Source organism: Poromitra crassiceps, assembly GCF_964638095.1.
Source record: "Poromitra crassiceps genome assembly, chromosome: 13".
Lineage (NCBI taxonomy): Eukaryota > Metazoa > Chordata > Actinopteri > Beryciformes > Melamphaidae > Poromitra > Poromitra crassiceps.
In genome coordinates, this window is record NC_139644.1 from 10,042,725 (window position 1) to 10,063,608 (window position 20,884).

Sequence of the window (20,884 nt, forward strand, 5' to 3'; positions counted from 1 at the left end):
TGAGTGGCCTGACTGCGGGCACAAAAAAAAAAAAAAAAAAAAATTTTTTGCTTTTGCGATTATCGATTCTGGAATAAAAGATCGATTCAAAAAATCGTGACATTAAAAATCGCGATACTTAGGTGAATCGATTTTTTCTCCCACCCCTAGTAGTTAGGTAGCTTAGGTGATAGAAGCTCACTTGAGTTATAGACAGACCCTTGCTGTTCATGAGGCATCCTCAGGGGGGCGTTTGACTTCCTCCTGGGCTGAAATTGACATGGTGGCAGCAACGCTTGGAATAAGGCCATGGCTATCGTATCAGGCCGGCCTGCAGCCACTGACAGGAAGGTTGATGGGATGTGGTTTATCTGCGCCGCGGTGGAAAGGTGTTCCAATAACCTTCACATTGATGATTTCAGCGTTGATTAGAAGGCGACTTTGGCTAAAGTCACACAGAAAGGGAGTACCGGAGCCCCGTCCTTTGCATGGGCATCTTGTCCCAGCCTTGCTTTACCTGTGTGATGTGATGTGGTGTGGCGGCTAACATGCTGGCTGTGCAAACAGATGGATTGTTTCTTCAATGCGAGCCGTCCTCCCCCTGATATGCAGAGGGCCATGGTGAGGAATACTAATGGAGTCAGCCCCGTAACCCAGCCTCCTCTCTTTTAATGAGTTGCCAAACACGGGCCCATTCATTTTTAATACTTCAATGACTTTTACTGAAATGTCATACTTGTGCTTCAAGAGCAGCGGCAAAAGGAGAATGGGGGGCGCCAGCGCCACTGAGATGATGAATGGACATGTTTGTGTCAGCTCTCAGCCCGTACGATTACCATAAGCCACTGCTAGCCTTAGTAGCATAGTGCTCTCTACGTCGGCTGTGTAAAAGATTGACTTTAATTTCAGCGGGGATGCTGTTAACAGCTGAACTGTGATTACCCGTCCAGATCAATATCACAAGTTTCACTCTCCACTCTCCACAGTGGAGGGGGCTCAGCGAAAGCTTCATTTGGGTTTGGAAATTAAACCTGAGACAAGCCATTTGTATTGTAACCAACAACTTACTTACACAGTGAGACTAGAGCGTTGGAGAGGCGGTTCACAGTTCCCAAGAAGACTGATGCTCCAGGAGGTACCTCATTTTTGGGGTCAAGATTTGTACGTTTTTGGTACAGCAAGTAAAATATGGATGCCATTACTTGAAATTGGATTTAGATTCAAAATTCAAGATTTTTATTGTCACTCCGTAGTACAAGTATCACGTGTGAAATTCTTGTGCTGTGAACTCCGTTTACAACATAGTACAAATATAACAGGGCATATGAGTGCAAAAACAACAAGAGACACAACAAGCAATAAGGCAGTAGAGTGATAAGACAAGTCAGAGACAGTGGCATATTCACTGCACATGTCATGTGCATACTTGGACGTACTTAAACATTTTGAATTCGACGTATCTGACGTACAGGTGCAAATAGCATATACTGTATCTAATAGGGGTGCACCGATCACGTTTTTTGCCACCGATCACCGATTGCCGATCACCTATGAGAAATATCTGCCCAACCGATCATCGACCGATCACCGATTATTACCGATTACCGATATATATACGGTATATATATATATTTATTTATTTATTTTGTAAACAGCTATAGCAGTCTATTATAGAACAGTGTCCATTTTACATATAGGCCTACATTTCATGCATCAAATTGAAAGTGCAGCACATTTTCTTTTTTTCTACATCAATATTTTATACTGTGTAGGCTAAAGGAAACCGCCAACATGATTTTTTGTGTGTGAGATAATTGGAGCACAAGATTGTGTTGAACTAAATGGCTAGTAGTTCAGTCCAGTTCCCTCAGTTCAGTTTATAAAAGAACAAAAATCGTTCCACTTCGGGATTTCCATGTTACCAGTTCAATGCAGTTCAGTTCACTCAACAAAAATACTCCATTTTCCGGGATTTCCCTGTTACACAAGAAAATAACTTCGACCCAAGTAAACTATTTTATCGATTAAGCTAAAGCGGCTAACGCTAACCGGAGCTATTAACGTTAGGAGGATACACGCAAATATGGATCAAACACGGACTTAACAGCATGCAAATGCCTCAGTAGGCGGGAGGACTGGAGGTAACTTCTCTCTGCTGAGTCTGCTCTAATCACCAGCTGATGTGTGTGATTCAAAGACGCAAGGGGTGTGTTGACAGTCTGGTGTGGTGTGTGGAGGTGAGTACACTGACGAAAGCAAAGCGTGTGCTTTGCAACACAATGATATAAATGTTAGAGCACAATATGAAAGTTAAACGATAGACATTGAAGACATGAAAATGGGCTGCTTCATGTTTCTCACGTGCAGCATGATCGGCTATGCAATCGGCGACAATAAAGAAATATCTGCAGCAGCAGATCACATATTTGAGGTCAAAATCGGCCGATACAGATTGCGTGTCGATCGATCGGTGCACCCCTACTAATTAAACATACAATTAAACATTACACATACATAATGGTAGCATCTACAGTGCGGTACAGTACAGCTACTACACTATTTGTGTATGTTAAGGAGTCTCGTGGCCTGCGGGAAGAAACTGTCCCTCAAGCGATTTGTGCGTGCTTTTGGGACCCTGTATCTCCTCCCTGAGGGTAACAGGGAGAACAGGCTGTTGTGGGGATGGTTTGTGTCTTTGATGATCTTCAGGGATTTACTAGGCAGTTTGGTAAAAGAAACACATTACAAGCAGTGGTACGCAACCTTGCCCTACTCAGGAGCCACATTGACCAAAGAAATCCTTTGAAAGAGCCACAATCCAATAAACTCTTATTTCCTCCCTTTATTTTTGAAGATTTGTATTTATTTATTTTAAGTAGGACTTAAAAGAGCCACAACTCCCCATAAAGGTGCCTAGTCATAGCACCACCTACTGACAACACAAATCGTCACCAATTTCTAGTAGGTTTAATTTACACAGAACGTTTGTCCGTTACCGAGTGAGAAAAATATTCTCTTTGCTTGTTGCATAAAAGACTTCTTGGTCACGTACTGTGACAAAAACACGAATCGACTATATAGTCCCATTTTTATTCAAATAAGAATTCCAAAACACACTTCGGAAATAGACTAATACCGTAATAACTTCAGTGAAATGTCATATTTCGTGCTAGTTTTATGGTGCATTATTAAGGGAATATATATTAAAAGCGATCAAATGAAAACCTGTACCTGCACATCATATTGTACACTTTGTGTGCATGCCAGTCTGGTCCTAGCTCCTAGCCTCCAGCCAGAACGGCGGTGGTTCTTATTAAACACGCCCCCAGAGACCTAACTCCACTTTTCCCCCAAGCCCGGGCCATGGAGAGGCCATCGGTGCTGCTGTCATGATGGATAGTGACGTGTTGCCCAGCTGCTGACGGACTGGACTCCGAGGTGAGGAGCCAGTCTGCGGCGTTTGAGCCTGTGGCTGTGGGTAATGGGGGAATATTAGTTACAGTGGCTGGCAGGCCTCCATCCGTTTTGGTCACGCAGAGTCCTCACCCTGCTATCACTTATTGACAGCCAGGGGCAGCAGAGTGTGGCCTATTTGTCCCTTCTGCCACAAAGCCTCTTAATAGGTTTGTGCCAGGTGGACACATTATGCAGAAATGGAGAGGGCATTTTTCTCTTCAACTGCTGAGGATGTGAGTTAATAAGATTCAGTTACCCGTCCCAACATTAAAGGGATAGTTTCACATTTTCCTAAAGCCTAAGCCCTATTTGCTACTTCCTTACTAATGATGGTGTTGATTGGCAGAGTTATCTCTCAGCACAATCCATGCTGTTCCTCACAGTAGCTCTGGAAAGTTGGGCAAAAACGAATGCAAGGTCAACGGGGTCATGCTCCTGTACAACTGACTGAGGCTCACTAAAATGTCATCCACAGTCACACAAAGTACATTTCAGTGAGCCTCAGTCAGCTTGTACAGACAGGAGCGTGACCCCGTTGACTTTGCCTTCATTTTTTGCCCAACTTTCCAGAGCTACTATGAGGAGCAGCATGGATTGTGCTGAGAAAGAACTCTACCAATCAACATCATCATTGGTAAGTAGCAAATAGGGCTAGACTATAAAAAAAAAAGTGAACTATCCCTTTAAAGCCTGATTTAGGCTATCTGTTAACCTGGAACCAATTTCCCCATCATGTCCATCATACTGATTGGTTCTGACCAAAAAAAAGCTTCACTATAGCAACCTTTGTAAACATTATGGGATACTGACTTTGTAATGAGAAGTATATTTAATTTGACATGACGACCACTTTCACTATTTGTTTTACAAGCAGAAACTTTATGACACAAAGTTTCGGTCACTCAGACCTTCATCAGGTATTTGTTTTACAAAATATTAATTTTTGGGTGAACCGTCCTTTAATTAATCCACGTTAGGGCTTCCAACATCATGTCAAAACAGGCCAGAAAAAAAAAATAGACTTGTGATTTGTTCATATTAAGTTGATCCCAAACCTCTGTATACAGTATATATCCTGAACAGAGTTTAGACGGGCAGCACCCCTTGGCCTTCCGGTCTCTAATGTCGGCTTCCCACTGTGCTGTGAAAGGCATGGTGATTCATCAGCTTTCTGTGTCTATTCTGCCTTCATGTCCCTGTTTGAGAGGCAGCTAGGAGCAGGCCACCCCCCGGCCCTTTATTCATAAAAGAAGGCTCCGTTTAGCCCCGCTAAGCTGTAAATCTCTCACTTTTTATTCCTCTTTAATGGACTCTGTGTTCTAATTTCCTTGGCAGTAATGAATTAGCTGAGGGGTCCAGTCGGACGGCTGAACCCCCTTCTGAGAAGTGACGCGCATGATGGATGCCCGGTGCAACGTGATGATCCGTCTCCCCCTCCGTTGAACGCTCTCCATCTTGGCTTGGCGATGGTCGGGCCTGGATGGGCCTGCCAGTGGGGGAGGGGGCGTGTGGAGGGAAGAGGGAAGGGCAAACGGGTTAAGAACTCGTCGGTGTGTGGGGGGAGAGTAAAGGGAGAATTTCCATCATGGAGTGATTACTTTCTTAATTAGCGTGATCGATATTTTCCGGCGGAGCGATGCGATCGTGCCGCCGCTATGTCCCAGAAGAGGGATGGATGGATGTAATGAGTGGAAGAAATTGCCTTTTTAATCGAGATGGCACGTGTCGCGGTGCCGTTTGACACGCGACTTCCATCAACCACCTTTCATTATCAGGGGTTTGGACGGCTGGCAAAGATGACAAATGTGTTTGCTCGTCAACTTTCTGGGCTTATTTTGCCGTGTGTGTGTGTGTGCGCGTGCGTGTGCGTGTGTGTGTGTGTGTGTGCGCGTGTGCGTGCGCGTGCGACTAATTGATACACACAGACCAACTTGGCACACACTCGCAATGCAGACTCATGCATAACTCATCTTGATCGATCCGTTTGTGTCTTTTCAGTCGGTGTCAATATGTTCTACATCTGCATCATAGTCTATCTGTACGGGGACCTGGCCATCTACGCAGCCGCTGTGCCCATATCACTGATGGAAGTTGCCTGGTAAGACCCCCTCTCATCACCAACCCCCCCCCCCCATTTGATCACATTCATTCTCATGTTAATCGTGTCGTCAAATGATCCTTGGATGGATTCTTCTGTCCCTGACGAAGCTGAAAACATTGACTGCTTTCACTCTTGGCAGGACAAAACACACATGTCCCCCCCCTCTCTTATTGTCCCCTCTGTCCCCCGACTCTTTGGCTGTATTCCCAATCTCTCTCAGCGCTCATGGCGTGACAATAAAGCTGTGCCGGCGGAGGCCTTCAGGGCTCCTGGCATGGCCGTCTCGTTGACTGGGCTCCCAGACATGTTTTTATTGCGAGTGTATTGGCCAGACTGGGCGTGAATACGCTATTTCATAGTTATGGACTTCTCGGTCTAGCCTCGAGAGCCCCCTAGACCAAGGAACTGACCGTCCGTCGCCCTTTTATAGTCTTGTTTTGCTGCGATCAATACAGGCGTCCTGGTGGCAGCCGCAGTGAACTTCTTGATAGGCCGTGCCGAAAATGTTGAGTTTTTGAATATCATTTAAAAAATGTAATCTTCAATAAATGAATCATTTCCTCTGACCATGTTCTCAATCACTTTAGTCCAACATCACTGTTGGGAGCTTAGCGAGCCATAAGTGGTTTTTATAATGCTCTTTTAATGGGAATTGTGCATAAATCCTGGCATTTGTAGAGATGCTTGGCTTTTTAAGGTGAAGGGGAATGACTGAGCCTGCGGCAATGCCGAGCAGTTTTATTTAATTCCGCCTCTCTATGGTCAAAAGTTTGATGCTGATGCTAACCTTCCAGCAAGAATACATGTGAGAGCGAACGGAGAGAGGCACTTCAAAAGCCGTTCAGTTTGCCTGAAGGCACAAACTGCAGCCTTGTTAGTGGCATGCCGCTGAACCTGATGAGTTTACTGATGCTCAGTCCGACACACAGCAGCAGTGACCGGGCTTTGCGATTGCTTTTGACTGGTACTCTTAAAGTTTTCATCAAGAGGCCTGATCCATCACCGCTGTTCCACATGCCAGTCGCTTTTCCTCTGTGACTCAGCTTCAGCACTAAAGCTGCAATGGTTCCTCCATTCATCAATTAGTTGTCAGCTATTAAATTAATCGCCAACTATTTTGATAATCAATTAATCGGTTTGATTATTTTTTATTTTTTTAAGAAGAGACAACATTCTCTGCTTCCAGCTTCTTAACTGTACATTTACTCCTCTATGCCAGTAAACTGAGACAAAACAAGACATTTGAGGACGTCATCTTGGACTTTGGGAAACACTGATCATCATTTTTCAGCATTTTCTGACATTTTATAGATAAATCGATCAATCAAGAAACTAATCGGCAGATTAATCGACAATGAAAGTAATCGTTAGTCGCAGCCCTATTCAGCACATGGTGCCTTGATAGGTTGTGAGCTCAGACAGCAGGAGCTGATACATTGGACTTGACATAGACAAGTTGTAATCGCAGTTTCAAACCATGGATTTAAAATGGCAGTAGTGACAATCAAGGTATGACTATCATGGCTGTGTGGATACAGCATATTCAGACGATTATAAGGTGCGGGTCACACATTTTAAGTTTCTGTGTGTTTGTGTCGTTCTCTGCAGCGGGAACCACTCGTGCAGCGCTGGAAGTGTTAAATACAACGATACAGACCCGTGTTGGGGTCCAGTCTCAAGGAAAGATGCATACAGGGTGTTTCTGGTAAGTGCTGACTCCTCCCCACAAGTTGTACCTGGTCTTACCCACCTCTGTCTTGCCCAATAGTCCCTTTTAACCCATTGATACCTAAGTGCGCACTCTAGAACGGCACTCTAAACCTACTGCAATGTTCATTAACCTTTTTTATTTGTATCTAACCCCCAAAAGAAAATCGAAAAAATAAATTCTAACACATTTTAAGAAGTGTTCATGAACATTAGGGCAAATGTAACCCTTCCAAATGAAAGGCCAAGGGTTTAAGTTATCAAATGCTTTTTATTTCATGTTTCTAGCTACTACACAGGCTGAGTAAAAATAGGTTCTGGTAAACGTTGACAATTACTGCAGCAACAGAAACGTTTAGCGATCGCCGTTTTGCAGTCGTCTTCAAATACAACGGCAAATTCGCCAAAAATGTCACTCACCCAATGAGCCTTGGCTAGCGTGTCAACAGTCACATCGTAATCTGGGTGTGTACTGTATGTATCTTCTTATTCATCTGGCTTGCGGCGATAGTCCGACGTGGGTGATAGTAGTTTTCCAGTCCGCTTGAAATGCATCAAACACACTACTACTCGTCCTCATCGTCCAAGTCCACAAACATGTCCCTCATCAAATTAAGGTGGTGGAGTGGAGTGATAAATGCAAAAAAGACAGCAGATATTGTTTTTGGGTTTCCACCTGACACTCACAGCACCTCTGTTACTATCCATAACGAACAGATCAAACAGGTGTGCTCCTTCACATACCTAGGAGTAACAATAGACCACCTGCTGTCATGGAAAGACCACGTAGACTCTCTGTGTAAGAAAACAAAGCAAAGACTATACTTTATTCGCCGGTTAAGATCTTTTGGTGCTAGTAAACAGATTCTTCTATTTTTTTTTACCTCAGTGATTATGAGTGTTTTACAGTACTGCAGTACCACCTGGTATGGATGCCTGTCTGTTACCTTAAAATCACAACTACTAAGACAGATGAATATTTGTTCAAGAATTGTTGGTAAACCACTGCATAGCCTATACGAGTCTACATACGTCAACAGTGTATTAAGGTTAGCTAGAAATATTGCCTCAAACACTAATCATGTGCTACATGAAGAATATGAAATCCTGCCCTCTGGCAGGAGATACGTAATCCCAACTTTCAAGAAGGTCAGACTAAGAAAGTCCTTTATACATCAGTCGATCCTGAGGCTTAGTCAGGAACATGGCCGAGGGTCAGTGGAGCAGTGACAGTGCTCTCTGTGTGCTGTGTGTGTGTCATGTATTTTTGGTTTTGTTCTCTTTGTCATGTGTTTTGTATGTGGGACTGCTGCTGTCTTGCAAGACAAATTTCAGTGTGAACTGACAAAGTATATCGTATCGTATCCACTGATCCCTGTCTATCAGGTCAGCATGATAATCTGGCTCTGAAATTAAGTCATCATTGTTGTCGTTTCCATTGTCTAAAAAGCTGTCCTGCTCAGAATCATATCAACATCGATCCCGTCACTCGCATTGTCAGCCGTGTCTAGTTGTAGTTCAGCTTTGAAAACTTTGCGCTCCATCCAGGCACAGAGAAAAAAAGAAAAGCAAAGACGTCATTCTCCTACAAAATCCACAATGAGTTTGAGTTCAGACGAGGTTCACACTGTCCAGACCAAATCAAGACCGAGACACAAGGGGGTAGTGTAGCGGGTAGATTCCCTGCCTACCCACATCATGATACATTTAATTGCAAAGACTTTATGCCTCTAGTCTTTTTATTTACACACTGCAATGCTTTGTGTCGTGACTCGTGACTGAGTAAAACTAGGACTGTACGACAAGTACAAGACAAGACAGGTGGTTGTGGAGACGGGACTTGGGCCATAATGTGCCACGTCCTGTCTGCACCGCTGTCAGATTCAGCTCAGACAACTTTCTGTCCTCCGAGTCCTCCGCTCACTCTCACTTCCCCTGACGCTCCACCTCTGCAGCCCTGTGCGTGTGTGTGTGTGTGTGCGTGTGTGTGTGCGTGTGTGTGTGAGCGAGTGTGTGCGTGTGTGTGTGCGCGTGTGTGTGAGCGTGTGTGTGTGAGCGAGTGTGTGCGTGTGTGTGTGCGCGTGTGTGTGTGTGAGCGCGCGTGTGTGAGCGAGTGTGTGTGTGTGTGTGCGTGTGTGTGTGTGCGCGCGCGTGTGTGTGAGCGTGTGTGTGTGAGCGTGTGTGTGTGAGCGAGTGTGTGTGTGTGTGTGCGTGTGTGTGTGTGCGCATGTGTGTGTGACCGTGTGCATGCGCGCGTCCTTGGAAGTTTTTAAGAGAGCCAAACTCTGGTGATTTTCAGTCTTGCTTTAACTTTGCTTTGGTCCGACAGTGATAGATGTGCTGATCTCCTCCTGTGTTATGTTTCTGCCTCCCTCCTCCCCTATTCTCTTCCCTTCTCTATCCTCACATTTTAATACCACAAGCCGACTCTAAATAATTTGCCAATAAATTACATTTTCTTCTCCTTTATCTGGAATGGGATAAGCCTCGTACTGTTTGTAAGCACATTGAAAGATTGCTGATGTGTAATCTCTGGTCAATTTGTTTACATAGCAGTTTTGCAAATGTTCCCCCCTTTTTTTAATCCTGTCTGTCTGCTAAGAGAAACTGCTAGACTGTAACACTTAAGTTTTAATCGTGTCTGCTAAGGGAAACTGCTAGACTGTAACACTTAAGTTTTCATCGTGTCTGCTAAGAGAAACTGCTAGACTGTAACACTTAAGTTATAATCATGTCTGCTAAGAGAAACTGTTAGACTGTAACACTTAAGTTATAATCATGTCTGCTAAGAGAAACTGCTAGACTGTAACACTTAAGTTATAATCATGTCTGCTAAGAGAAACTGTTAGACTGTAACACTTAAGTTTTAATCGTGTCTGCTAAGAAACTGTTAGACTGTAACACTTAAGTTTTAATCGTGTCTGCTAAGAGAAACTGTTAGACTGTAACACTTAAGTTTTAATCGTGTCTGCTAAGAAACTGTTAGACTGTAACACTTAAGTTTTAATCGTGTCTGCTAAGAGAAACTGTTAGACTGTAACACTTAAGTTATAATCATGTCTGCTAAGAGAAACTGTTAGACTGTAACACTTAAGTTATAATCATGTCTGCTAAGAGAAACTGTTAGACTGTAACACTTAAGTTTTCATCGTGTCTGCTAAGAGAAACTGCTAGACTGTAACACTTCAGTTTTAATCGTGTCTGCTAAGAGAAACTGTTAGACTGTAACACTTAAGTTATAATCATGTCTGCTAAGAGAAACTGTTAGACTGTAACACTTAAGTTTTAATCGTGTCTGCTAAGGGAAACTGTTAGACTGTAACACTTCAGTTTTAATCGTGTCTGCTAAGAGAAACTGTTAGACTGTAACACTTAAGTTTTAATCGTGTCTGCTAAGGGAAACTGTTAGACTGTAACACTTCAGTTTTAATCGTGTCTGCTAAGAGAAACTGTTAGACTGTAACACTTAAGTTATAATCATGTCTGCTAAGAGAAACTGTTAGACTGTAACACTTCAGTTTTAATCGTGTCTGCTAAGAGAAACTGTTAGACTGTAACACTTAAGTTTTAATCGTGTCTGCTAAGAAACTGTTAGACTGTAACACTTCAGTTTTAATCGTGTCTGCTAAGAGAAACTGTTAGACTGTAACACTTAAGTTATAATCATGTCTGCTAAGAGAAACTGTTAGACTGTAACACTTAAGTTTTAATCGTGTCTGCTAAGAGAAACTGTTAGACTGTAACACTTCAGTTTTAATCGTGTCTGCTAAGAGAAACTGTTAGACTGTAACACTTAAGTTTTAATCGTGTCTGCTAAGAAACTGTTAGACTGTAACACTTAAGTTTTCATCGTGTCTGCTAAGAGAAACTGTTAGACTGTAACACTTCAGTTTTAATCGTGTCTGCTAAGAGAAACTGTTAGACTGTAACACTTAAGTTATAATCATGTCTGCTAAGAGAAACTGTTAGACTGTAACACTTAAGTTATAATCATGTCTGCTAAGAGAAACTGTTAGACTGTAACACTTCAGTTTTAATCGTGTCTGCTAAGAGAAACTGTTAGACTGTAACACTTAAAGGCCGGCTTTACCGTGGAATTGGTTGTTTCCCGCCAGAGATATCACCAGAAATCCACTCTGTGTGGAGGGGGGGGGGGGGGGGGGGGGTGGTGGAGGGGAGGGGCGGGTGCGGGGACCCGAAATACTACATTTCCCACAATGCACTGGGCTCGCGTGGCCTTCGTTTTCATGCCCACCCCTCAGGCATTTGGCTGATATCAAACTCCAGTAGGTGGCGGTAATGCACATATATGTTTGCCAACCGCCATAAAACTCAAAGAAGAAGAAGAATAAGAAGGCTTCGACAATAAAAGATACAAAGAAGAAGAAATAAATCGAAAATAAAATTGCCTCCAAATTGCACCAAATGTAAACGGTAGTATATATGTCGGGAGATGTCTTCATAAAAAAAATTTCATGCATTTTAAGGCATTTTCGTAGGAGTTACGCGCATCTGATGTTGTAACTATTTTCTGTAAAAATGTGTAAAAATGTGTACATTGCTCAGCGTTGATTTCCTTACTTCAACTCACCTACTACTAGATGTAAAATTTGACGAGCTTTCCAATGCCGCCAGTCTCGTGTCTTTTGGTGCTTCCCTTCCAGAGATATGGGCCCCGTTCCAATACCCATACTTCCATACTATTTAGTAGGCAAAAAAAGATTTAGTATGTCCCAATACATAGTATGTCAGATGCAGTATGCCAAGAGTACCAGGATGTTGTACTACATCAGCTCCTATTTCGGAGTATGCATCGATGCATGCTGCTTCAGCCAAACTTCCCCACAATCCTTTGCGCAGCAGGAAGTTATGTCTTCTTCTTCTTCTTCTAATGTTTTATGGCGGTTGGCAAACAACTTTTTGTGCATTACCGCCACCTACTGGAGTTACGTCGCACTGACTGAGCTGCGTGTTCATGAATGAGATAATTAACTTTAAGAAAGCCTTGAAATATGTTAAAACCAAACAAGCATGGTGTGTACCAAAACATGCATATCTTGATTCCTGTTTAGATCTCTGACTTAATGTTTTTGCTTTATTTATTTTATTTTGTTTATTTGATTGTCTGTTCCAATTTTGTAAATGTTTAGTCTGAATTTTTTGTATAATGTACTGTTTGTTACTGCCAGACTTTGTTTATTGAAAAAAAAAAAAAAAAAAAACTCAAATGTGGCGCTGCAGACGTCGGCGGAAGTGAGCAAGAGGTCGGAGTTCAGGAAGCTCACGTGACGACAGATGTAGTGTGTCCCAATAGTATGCATTTTGCATGCATGCTGCACACTACAATCCATACTTTGTGAGGGCAGCGGCAGTACATACTACAAGAAAGAAGTACAAGTATGGGTATTGGAACGGGGCCATGGTCTCTTGGCAAGGAGCTATGGAAAGCTAACCTAGCTACAGTATGCTATGCGGGTGAACAAGATGGCTGCCTTTTGCTTTTCGTCGAGAGCTCTGAAGGGGCGTGGAGGACCTCTAGAGGCGGGACCATGGCTCACAAGACTTGTAGTTCATAGGCGCTCGAGTTCCGCAAGCGGGGAGGGAAGCCGGGTGACGCGTAACGCGTCATCCGGCTTCCCTAAAAATGTGAGAGATGCCTGATAGGTCAGGCAGTGAAGCTCCAATTTCAAAATATTTCAACGGATTCTAAAACCTTAGGGGCGTGAGATTGATATATATTCATATTCCCCACGGTAAAGCCGTCCTTTAAGTTATAATCATGTCTGCTAAGAGAAACTGTTAGACTGTAACACTTAAGTTATAATCATGTCTGCTAAGAGAAACTGTTAGACTGTAACACTTAAGTTTTAATCGTGTCTGCTAAGAGAAACTTAGACTGTAACACTTAAGTTTTAATCGTGTCTGCTAAGAAACTGCTAGACTGTAACACTTAAGGTTTAATCGTGTCTGCTAAGGGAAACTGCTAGACTGTAACACTTAAGTTTTAATCGTGTCTGCTAAGAGAAACTGTTAGACTGTAACACTTAAGTTTTCATCGTGTCTGCTAAGAGAAACTGCTAGACTGTAACACTGAAGTTGACTTTGACCACTAGATATTTCACTTGGACACTGAAAAGGCTTTTAAGTGATGTCTGTGCTGGATGGTCATATTTTCTGAGGAAATTATCAAACGCTTAAAGTCCCTGGAAACCAAAATCCACAAAAACGTTCTAACTATGTTATTTAGGGTCTTATGTTAGTAATTGTGTGCCTCAGAAATTATGATACATTACTTTCAACCCAAAGCCTTAAAATCGCAACTTTTCTACAAGGTCTGGATTTCCATTTCCTCATTGAAGAGAGCGGTGTGCACGGTGCTAAAATGCATGATCCTTTGGTGTGCGTTATTTTGCCTTTTATAAAATGCATGATCTTATCACGTCATAAGATTTAATCGAATCACGCACATGCATGCACGCACGCGCGCACACACACACACACACTGACACACAGTAGCGCTGTGCACTCGCAGCGCAGCGATCTCTTCCTCTGTAAACCCTCTCTGTCTGTGCTATGCGTCGAGCAACGCGCGAACACACACACACACTCTCTCTCTCTCTCTCCTTCTCTCTCTCTCTCTCTCTGTTAACGGAGAGAGAGGTCTCCTCGGTGTGCTCCGAGAGAGAGGAGACCTGCTGCAGACGGGACACGCCCACACAGTCCGCGGGATAAAATACACTCTAAAATCTAATTGATTCTCATTACTTTTGCCATGACTGTCAAACCTAAATTTATATACTTTGCGACGTTCATCCAAATTTGGCTGGTGGCTTATTAACATAGGTTCCTGTGATGTGATGAACTCAAAATGCTAAATAATAATAAAATATTTCTGGTTTCCAGGGACTTTAAGCAGGGTTCTGCAATACACTTGTCAATCAAAGCACATTTACCAATTCAGAAGCCCAAACCCCGCCCTCCTGTTGCTTCAGAGCTTCTCCGCCTCACATATATAGGAGGAGGTGCTGGCAAAACCAAATGAAAACATGTATATGGTGAAAACGGCAGTCAATATTACATTAAGCAATCGTCCAATTCCATGAATCAATAGTGCATTAAGTTTCTTTAACATTGGCCTGCACAGTGTAGGCTACATGTCAGCCCCGGTAGTGAGATCTTGTAGCTTATTGTAATTAGATATTGATTTGCTTATCTCACCACTATAATAAGGCTCAGGGGTTCCGCGCGGCGCACAATTGCTCAACGAAGTGCGCAGCACTACAAATGAGCACACAACATTTCTAGTTTCTATAATTAACTGCTTGAATAATTTAGCTTTGGAATGATCTCAGTTTCTATCTCCTCCTCTCCACTGACACGACAGCAGAGCTTGTAAAACATACAAGTTATGTCGATCGAATCTAGGCAGGCCATACTGTAATTGATGGTAATATGGTACTAAATAACGGTCAGCTGTAGCTCATGAGATACCCACAAGTACTTATCTGTTTGGTGAAGAAGTCTCTTGCGTTTAGTTCTCACTCTCTTCTTCTTACAGACATTGAGAGATGTATGGATGTATCGAGTTATATAAATATATTAGATACAATAGATGGATATAAATATATATTTTTGTTCAAGAAGTCTTATTAGATTTCTCCCCCTGCCGGACCTGTCCTTAAATAAATCATGAATCATTGAGCTCCGATAAAACATTTATCAGCTGCTGTTAGCGTGCAGGGAGTGGAGTGTCTCTCCACGGCTTTGTCTCTGACGTGGCTGAGGTCAAACGCTCTGGCCTCACTCTGAATGATGACTCTAAATAATTGACTTATCTCTTCTCACACAGCAGCTCTCATCAGCGGTGTGATGGCTATTCAAATCTGCCCCATCCAACACCCACCTTACCTCCTTTGTATGCCCAGGCTGCCACATAGTGACCCACCTTACCTCCTCTGTATGCCCAGTAGAGCTGCCGAAAATAATCGATTCAGAGATGCATCGCGATGCTTAATAGGACGATTCTGAATCGATTAACAAATATCAAAAATCGATTATTAAAAATTTTTTTTTTTTTTTTTTTTTTTTTTTTTTTTTTTTTAATAATCAAATAAAATAGAATGTAAGTACATGCAGTTGTTTATTTTAATTATGGATCATAATACAATGCAATTCCAAATGCACTTATTTTAAAAGTAGCCACACAGTGAGAAAAAAGAAAGTGAGAAAAAATAAATCATGTATTGCGGAAAAAGTGATGTATCGATTTAAGATGCATCGCGATGCATCGAGATGCATCGGAGATGCATCGTATAATCGAATCGAATCGAATCGTAGACTTGTATAATCGAATCGTATCGAATCGTGAGATCAGTGAAGATGCACAGCTCTAATGCCCAGGCTGTCACATAGTGACCCACCTTACCTCCTCTGTATGCCCAGGCTGTCACATAGTGACCCACCTTACCTCCTCTGTATGCCCAGGCTGTCACATAGTGACCCACCTTACCTCCTCTGTATGCCCAGGCTGTCACATAGTGACCCACCTTACCTCCTCTGTATGCCCAGGCTGCCACATAGTGACCCACCTTACCTCATCTGTATGCCCAGGCTGTCACATAGTGACCCACCTTACCTCCTCTGTATGCCCAGGCTGCCACATAGTGACCCACCTTACCTCCTCTGTATGCCCAGGCTGCCACATAGTGACCCACCTTACCTCCTCTGTATGCCCAGGCTGCCACATAGTGACCCACCTTACCTCCTTTGTATGCCCAGGCTGTCACATAGTGACCCACCTTACCTCCTTTGTATGCCCAGGCTGTCACATAGTGACCCACCTTACCTCCTCTGTATGCCCAGGCTGTCACATAGTGACCCACCTTACCTCCTCTGTATGCCCAGGCTGTCACATAGTGACCCACCTTACCTCCTTTGTATGCCCAGGCTGTCACATAGTGACCCACCTTACCTCCTCTGTATGCCCAGGCTGTCACATAGTGACCCACCTTACCTCATCTGTATGCCCAGGCTGCCACATAGTGACCCACCTTACCTCCTCTGTATGCCCAGGCTGCCACATAGTGACCCACCTTACCTCCTCTGTATGCCCAGGCTGTCACATAGTGACCCACCTTACCTCCTCTGTATGCCCAGGCTGTCACATAGTGACCCACCTTACCTCCTTTGTATGCCCAGGCTGTCACATAGTGACCCACCTTACCTCATCTGTATGCCCAGGCTGCCACATAGTGACCCACCTTACCTCCTTTGTATGCCCAGGCTGTCACATAGTGACCCACCTTACCTCATCTGTATGCCCAGGCTGTCACATAGTGACCCACCTTACCTCCTCTGTATGCCCAGGCTGTCACATAGTGACCCACCTTACCTCCTCTGTATGCCCAGGCTGTCACATAGTGACCCACCTTACCTCCTTTGTATGCCCAGGCTGCCACATAGTGACCCACCTTACCTCCTTTGTATGCCCAGGCTGTCACATAGTGACCCACCTTACCTCCTTTGTATGCCCAGGCTGTCACATAGTGACCCACCTTACCTCCTTTGTATGCCCAGGCTGTCACATAGTGACCCACCTTACCTCCTCTGTATGCCCAGGCTGTCACATAGTGACCCACCTTACCTCCTCTGTATGCCCAGGCTGTCACATAGTGACCCACCTTACCTCCTTTGTATGCCCAGGCTGCCACATAGTGACCCACCTTACCTCCTCTGTATGCCCAGGCTGTCACATAGTGACCCACCTTACCTCCTCTGTATGCCCAGGCTGTCACATAGTGACCCACCTTACCTCCTCTGTATGCCCAGGCTGTCACATAGTGACCCACCTTACCTCCTTTGTATGCCCAGGCTGTCACATAGTGACCCACCTTACCTCCTCTGTATGCCCAGGCTGTCACATAGTGACCCACCTTACCTCCTTTGTATGCCCAGGCTGTCACATAGTGACCCACCTTACCTCCTCTGTATGCCCAGGCTGTCACATAGTGACCCACCTTACCTCCTCTGTATGCCCAGGCTGTCACATAGTGACCCACCTTACCTCCTTTGTATGCCCAGGCTGTCACATAGTGACCCACCTTACCTCCTTTGTATGCCCAGGCTGCCACATAGTGACCCACCTTACCTCATCTGTATGCCCAGGCTGCCACATAGTGACCCACCTTACCTCATCTGTATGCCCAGGCTGCCACATAGTGACCCACCTTACCTCCTCTGTATGCCCAGGCTGCCACATAGTGACCCACCTTACCTCATCTGTATGCCCAGGCTGCCACATAGTGACCCACCTTACCTCATCTGTATGCCCAGGCTGCCACATAGTGACCCACCTTACCTCATCTGTATGCCTAGGCTGTCACATAGTGAGCTGAGCTAAGAGGCCAAGACCCACCTTACCTCCTTTGTATGCCCAGGCTGCCACATAGTGAGCTGAGCTCAGAGGCCAAGGTGCCCTTCTCCCACAATACTGAGCCGAGTGTCCGTTTCTACAACAGACCGCTCTCACTCAGGTCCTCAAAAGGCATCAGTGGACTCATTCAGTGAAGCCATTCCCAAAGTTAGCAGCTGGAAAATGGGCATTTGATGAAATGTAATTCTGACCATTCTTTTGTGGAAACACGGGCGTTGCTTTCACAGAATAGTAACGCCTGTTCACTAGACTGAGTTAATTGAGTTTATGTTAATTGTCTCAGGATTATGCACCCCACAATTTATTTGTTTTATTTTTTATTTGCTGTTTTTTTTCCACCGACGGCGCTAATGCCTCTGTCTGGAGCCAGATGTAGTCTTGTCCCAGCTAAGTGAGGGCCAGTGTCATTGTGATTCCTCCCCATCCTGCTGTTCCTGGATGACTCACAGGGTGCTTTAGTGGTGACTCATTACAGTTACACATTCTCAATAACATTGAAACAGTTGACACAGGCTACATCAAATGAGCCATTCTGGAAATATCTCCAGTATCGGGCTGCATAGAATTTAAATGAGACTTTTTATGTCCCGTCTTCACTTTTACGGTGTTTAAAAAGATGCTGATGGACTGTAGCCTAAAGGGTAGAGCGGCAGACTTCACTGGAACGTGGCTGATTTGAATATTAGGTCCTACTGGGATAATACGGGTGAATAACGGTTTTTCCCCCCTCTCAGCCACTGCTGTTGATCTGCCCTTGAGTGAGGCGTTGAATTCCCATCGGCTCCAGCAGAGCTGCTTGGTGGCTCCAGCAGAGCTGCTTGGTGGCTCCAGCAGAGCTGCTTGGTGGCTCCAGCAGAGCTGCTTGGTGGCTCCAGCAGAGCTGCTTGGTGGCTCCAGCAGAGCTGCTTGGTGGCTCCAGCAGAGCTGCCTGGTGACTCCAGCAGAGCTGCTTGGTGGCTCCAGCAGAGCTGCTTGGTGACTCCAGCAGAGCTGCCTGGTGGCTCCAGCAGAGCTGCCTGGTGACTCCAGCAGAGCTGCTTGGTGGCTCCAGCAGAGCTGCTTGGTGACTCCAGCAGAGCTGCCTGGTGGCTCCAGCAGAGCTGCTTGGTGGCTCCAGCAGAGCTGCTTGGTGACTCCAGCAGAGCTGCTTGGTGGCTCCAGCAGAGCTGCTTGGTGGCTCCAGCAGAGCTGCTTGGTGACTCCAGCAGAGCTGCTTGGTGGCTCCAGCAGAGCTGCTTGGTGACTCCAGCAGAGCTGCCTGGTGGCTCCAGCAGAGCTGCCTGGTGACTCCAGCAGAGCTGCTTGGTGGCTCCAGCAGAGCTGCTTGGTGACTCCAGCAGAGCTGCTTGGTGGCTCCAGCAGAGCTGCCTGGTGGCTCCAGCAGAGCTGCTTGGTGGCTCCAGCAGAGCTGCCTGGTGGCTCCAGCAGAGCTGCTTGGTGGCATGCAGTGGAAAGATGTGGTCCCACTGGGCGGCTCCCAGGTGTGAATGTGTGTAAATGTATACGTATGTGTGAATGTGAAGCAGTGTGCTTCTGGCAAACAGCAAAGACTTCCCTCTGTAAATAAAAGCTGAGAAGAAATCAAATGCATAAAGGTAAACAAACAAAAAAGCTTTTTGTTTGGTTTAAGCCTCTGAATTTGTTTGCTTAGTGCGGCGGTCTAGAGAGAGAGGGCTGAACAAAGTGTAAATGTGGTCTACTGAATAGAGCTGGGTATTGGTTCAAATTTCAAGAATCGATTCGATTCCGATTCACAAGGTTGCGAATCGATTAATTTAGATTCGATTCGATTCGATTCCGATTCGATCAATTTTCAATATTGATTTGGTTAGTGATACCAAAACGTGGTTTTTGAGCTGTACCCTGAATTACATGACTGTCCAGTTATGTAACACAGGGGTTTCCAACCAGCCAAGTAGATACATGGGGAAAAAAAGTTGCAGACCTGTTGTCAATTTTAATGGTTTTAGTTATATATTTACTCACCACATGGTGACAAAGGGTAAATAACAGCCTTTTCATCTGTCAATAAAGACACTTTCACAATTATGCACAGTGATTTGATTTCAGCCTATATAATTTCTAAAAGTAGATATTAATAATGATCAAACATTTCCATTCATGTAGCCTACAGTATTTATGTTTTTGTTTCTACTACAAACATAATTAAACGTAAACTTGAAACTATGTTTCAACTACCACACACAGCACAATATTTTAGCCTGATTAGTAAAAAAAAAAAAAAAAAAAAATTTAATTAAAAAAAAAATCGGTCTCTGGACATATGAATCGATAATCGAGGATTAAAATGAAAATCGATTAAAAATCAGAGAATCGATTTTTTGAACCCAGCCCTACTACTGAACATCTAAGGCTGTGTTCAGCAGTTAGATAGTCAGAAGTTAGCTCTTTCCTTCCTCCTCATTATTTAACTGTTTTACTATTTTTGTACTTTTCTTCTATTACGCCCTGTTCAGTCATTTACATTTTCACTCGCCATCACCACCAAATCTGATCCATTTTAAAGTCCTTTACAATCAAGCCTGGGCAGATTGTCAATGTGCCGTTTTACTATAGCTTTTCTTTATGGGTATAATAGCAGTGCCAGTAAGGGGCTTAACGATCATCATGCTCATGTTTTAGAATTGGACTCGGAGTAGTAATATTATTATTATATGCCGACCATAACGCTACACATACAGTAAGGTACAGCAGCGATGTGTGGCGTTGAGTTCTGGCCGCACCGCTAATGTAGCGTAACCCATTAGAAGGCTGTGTAGCAACGTGTTTGGGCTATGCTATGATAAGGGAGCCAATTGGCTTGATGATACTGGACACATGACTCCAGACTAGGGTTGTCAAAAGTATCTACACTATCGAAAAGTATCAATACTGAAATTTTGAAACGGATACAATACTCATTTGCAACAGCTATCGATAAGTATCAATACTGAAAAATAAATAACTCTTACAATACTCATTTGCAACAGTTTTGATGCCAGCAATGATTTATTCTAATTAAAAAATCACTGATTTCTCCCTTCCTATCATTGGTGGGTATCTGTTGCTTCAACGAGCTAAACGTGTTCTGATAGGCTGCTGGCTAGAGCATGGCTAATCTGCTGTCAGTGCAAAGTTTTAATGAGTTTTATCAGGCCTAGATTATGGAGAAGTGTGCATCTGTCCGTCCATCTGTCTAACTTTATTTT

At 44.0% G+C, this 20,884-nt stretch overlaps 1 protein-coding gene across 1 annotated transcript in view; it reads left to right on the forward strand.

Moving 5' to 3' along the window:
- Positions 1-20,884, forward strand: part of tmem104 (transmembrane protein 104) — a 95,220-nt gene that overhangs the window by 16,662 nt on the left and 57,674 nt on the right. Inside the window, exons 7-8 of the mRNA XM_083650222.1 lie at positions 5,434-5,533; positions 7,145-7,241. Coding sequence (XP_083506348.1) covers positions 5,434-5,533; positions 7,145-7,241 — 197 coding nt within the window. The remainder of the gene's footprint in view (positions 1-5,433; positions 5,534-7,144; positions 7,242-20,884) is intronic.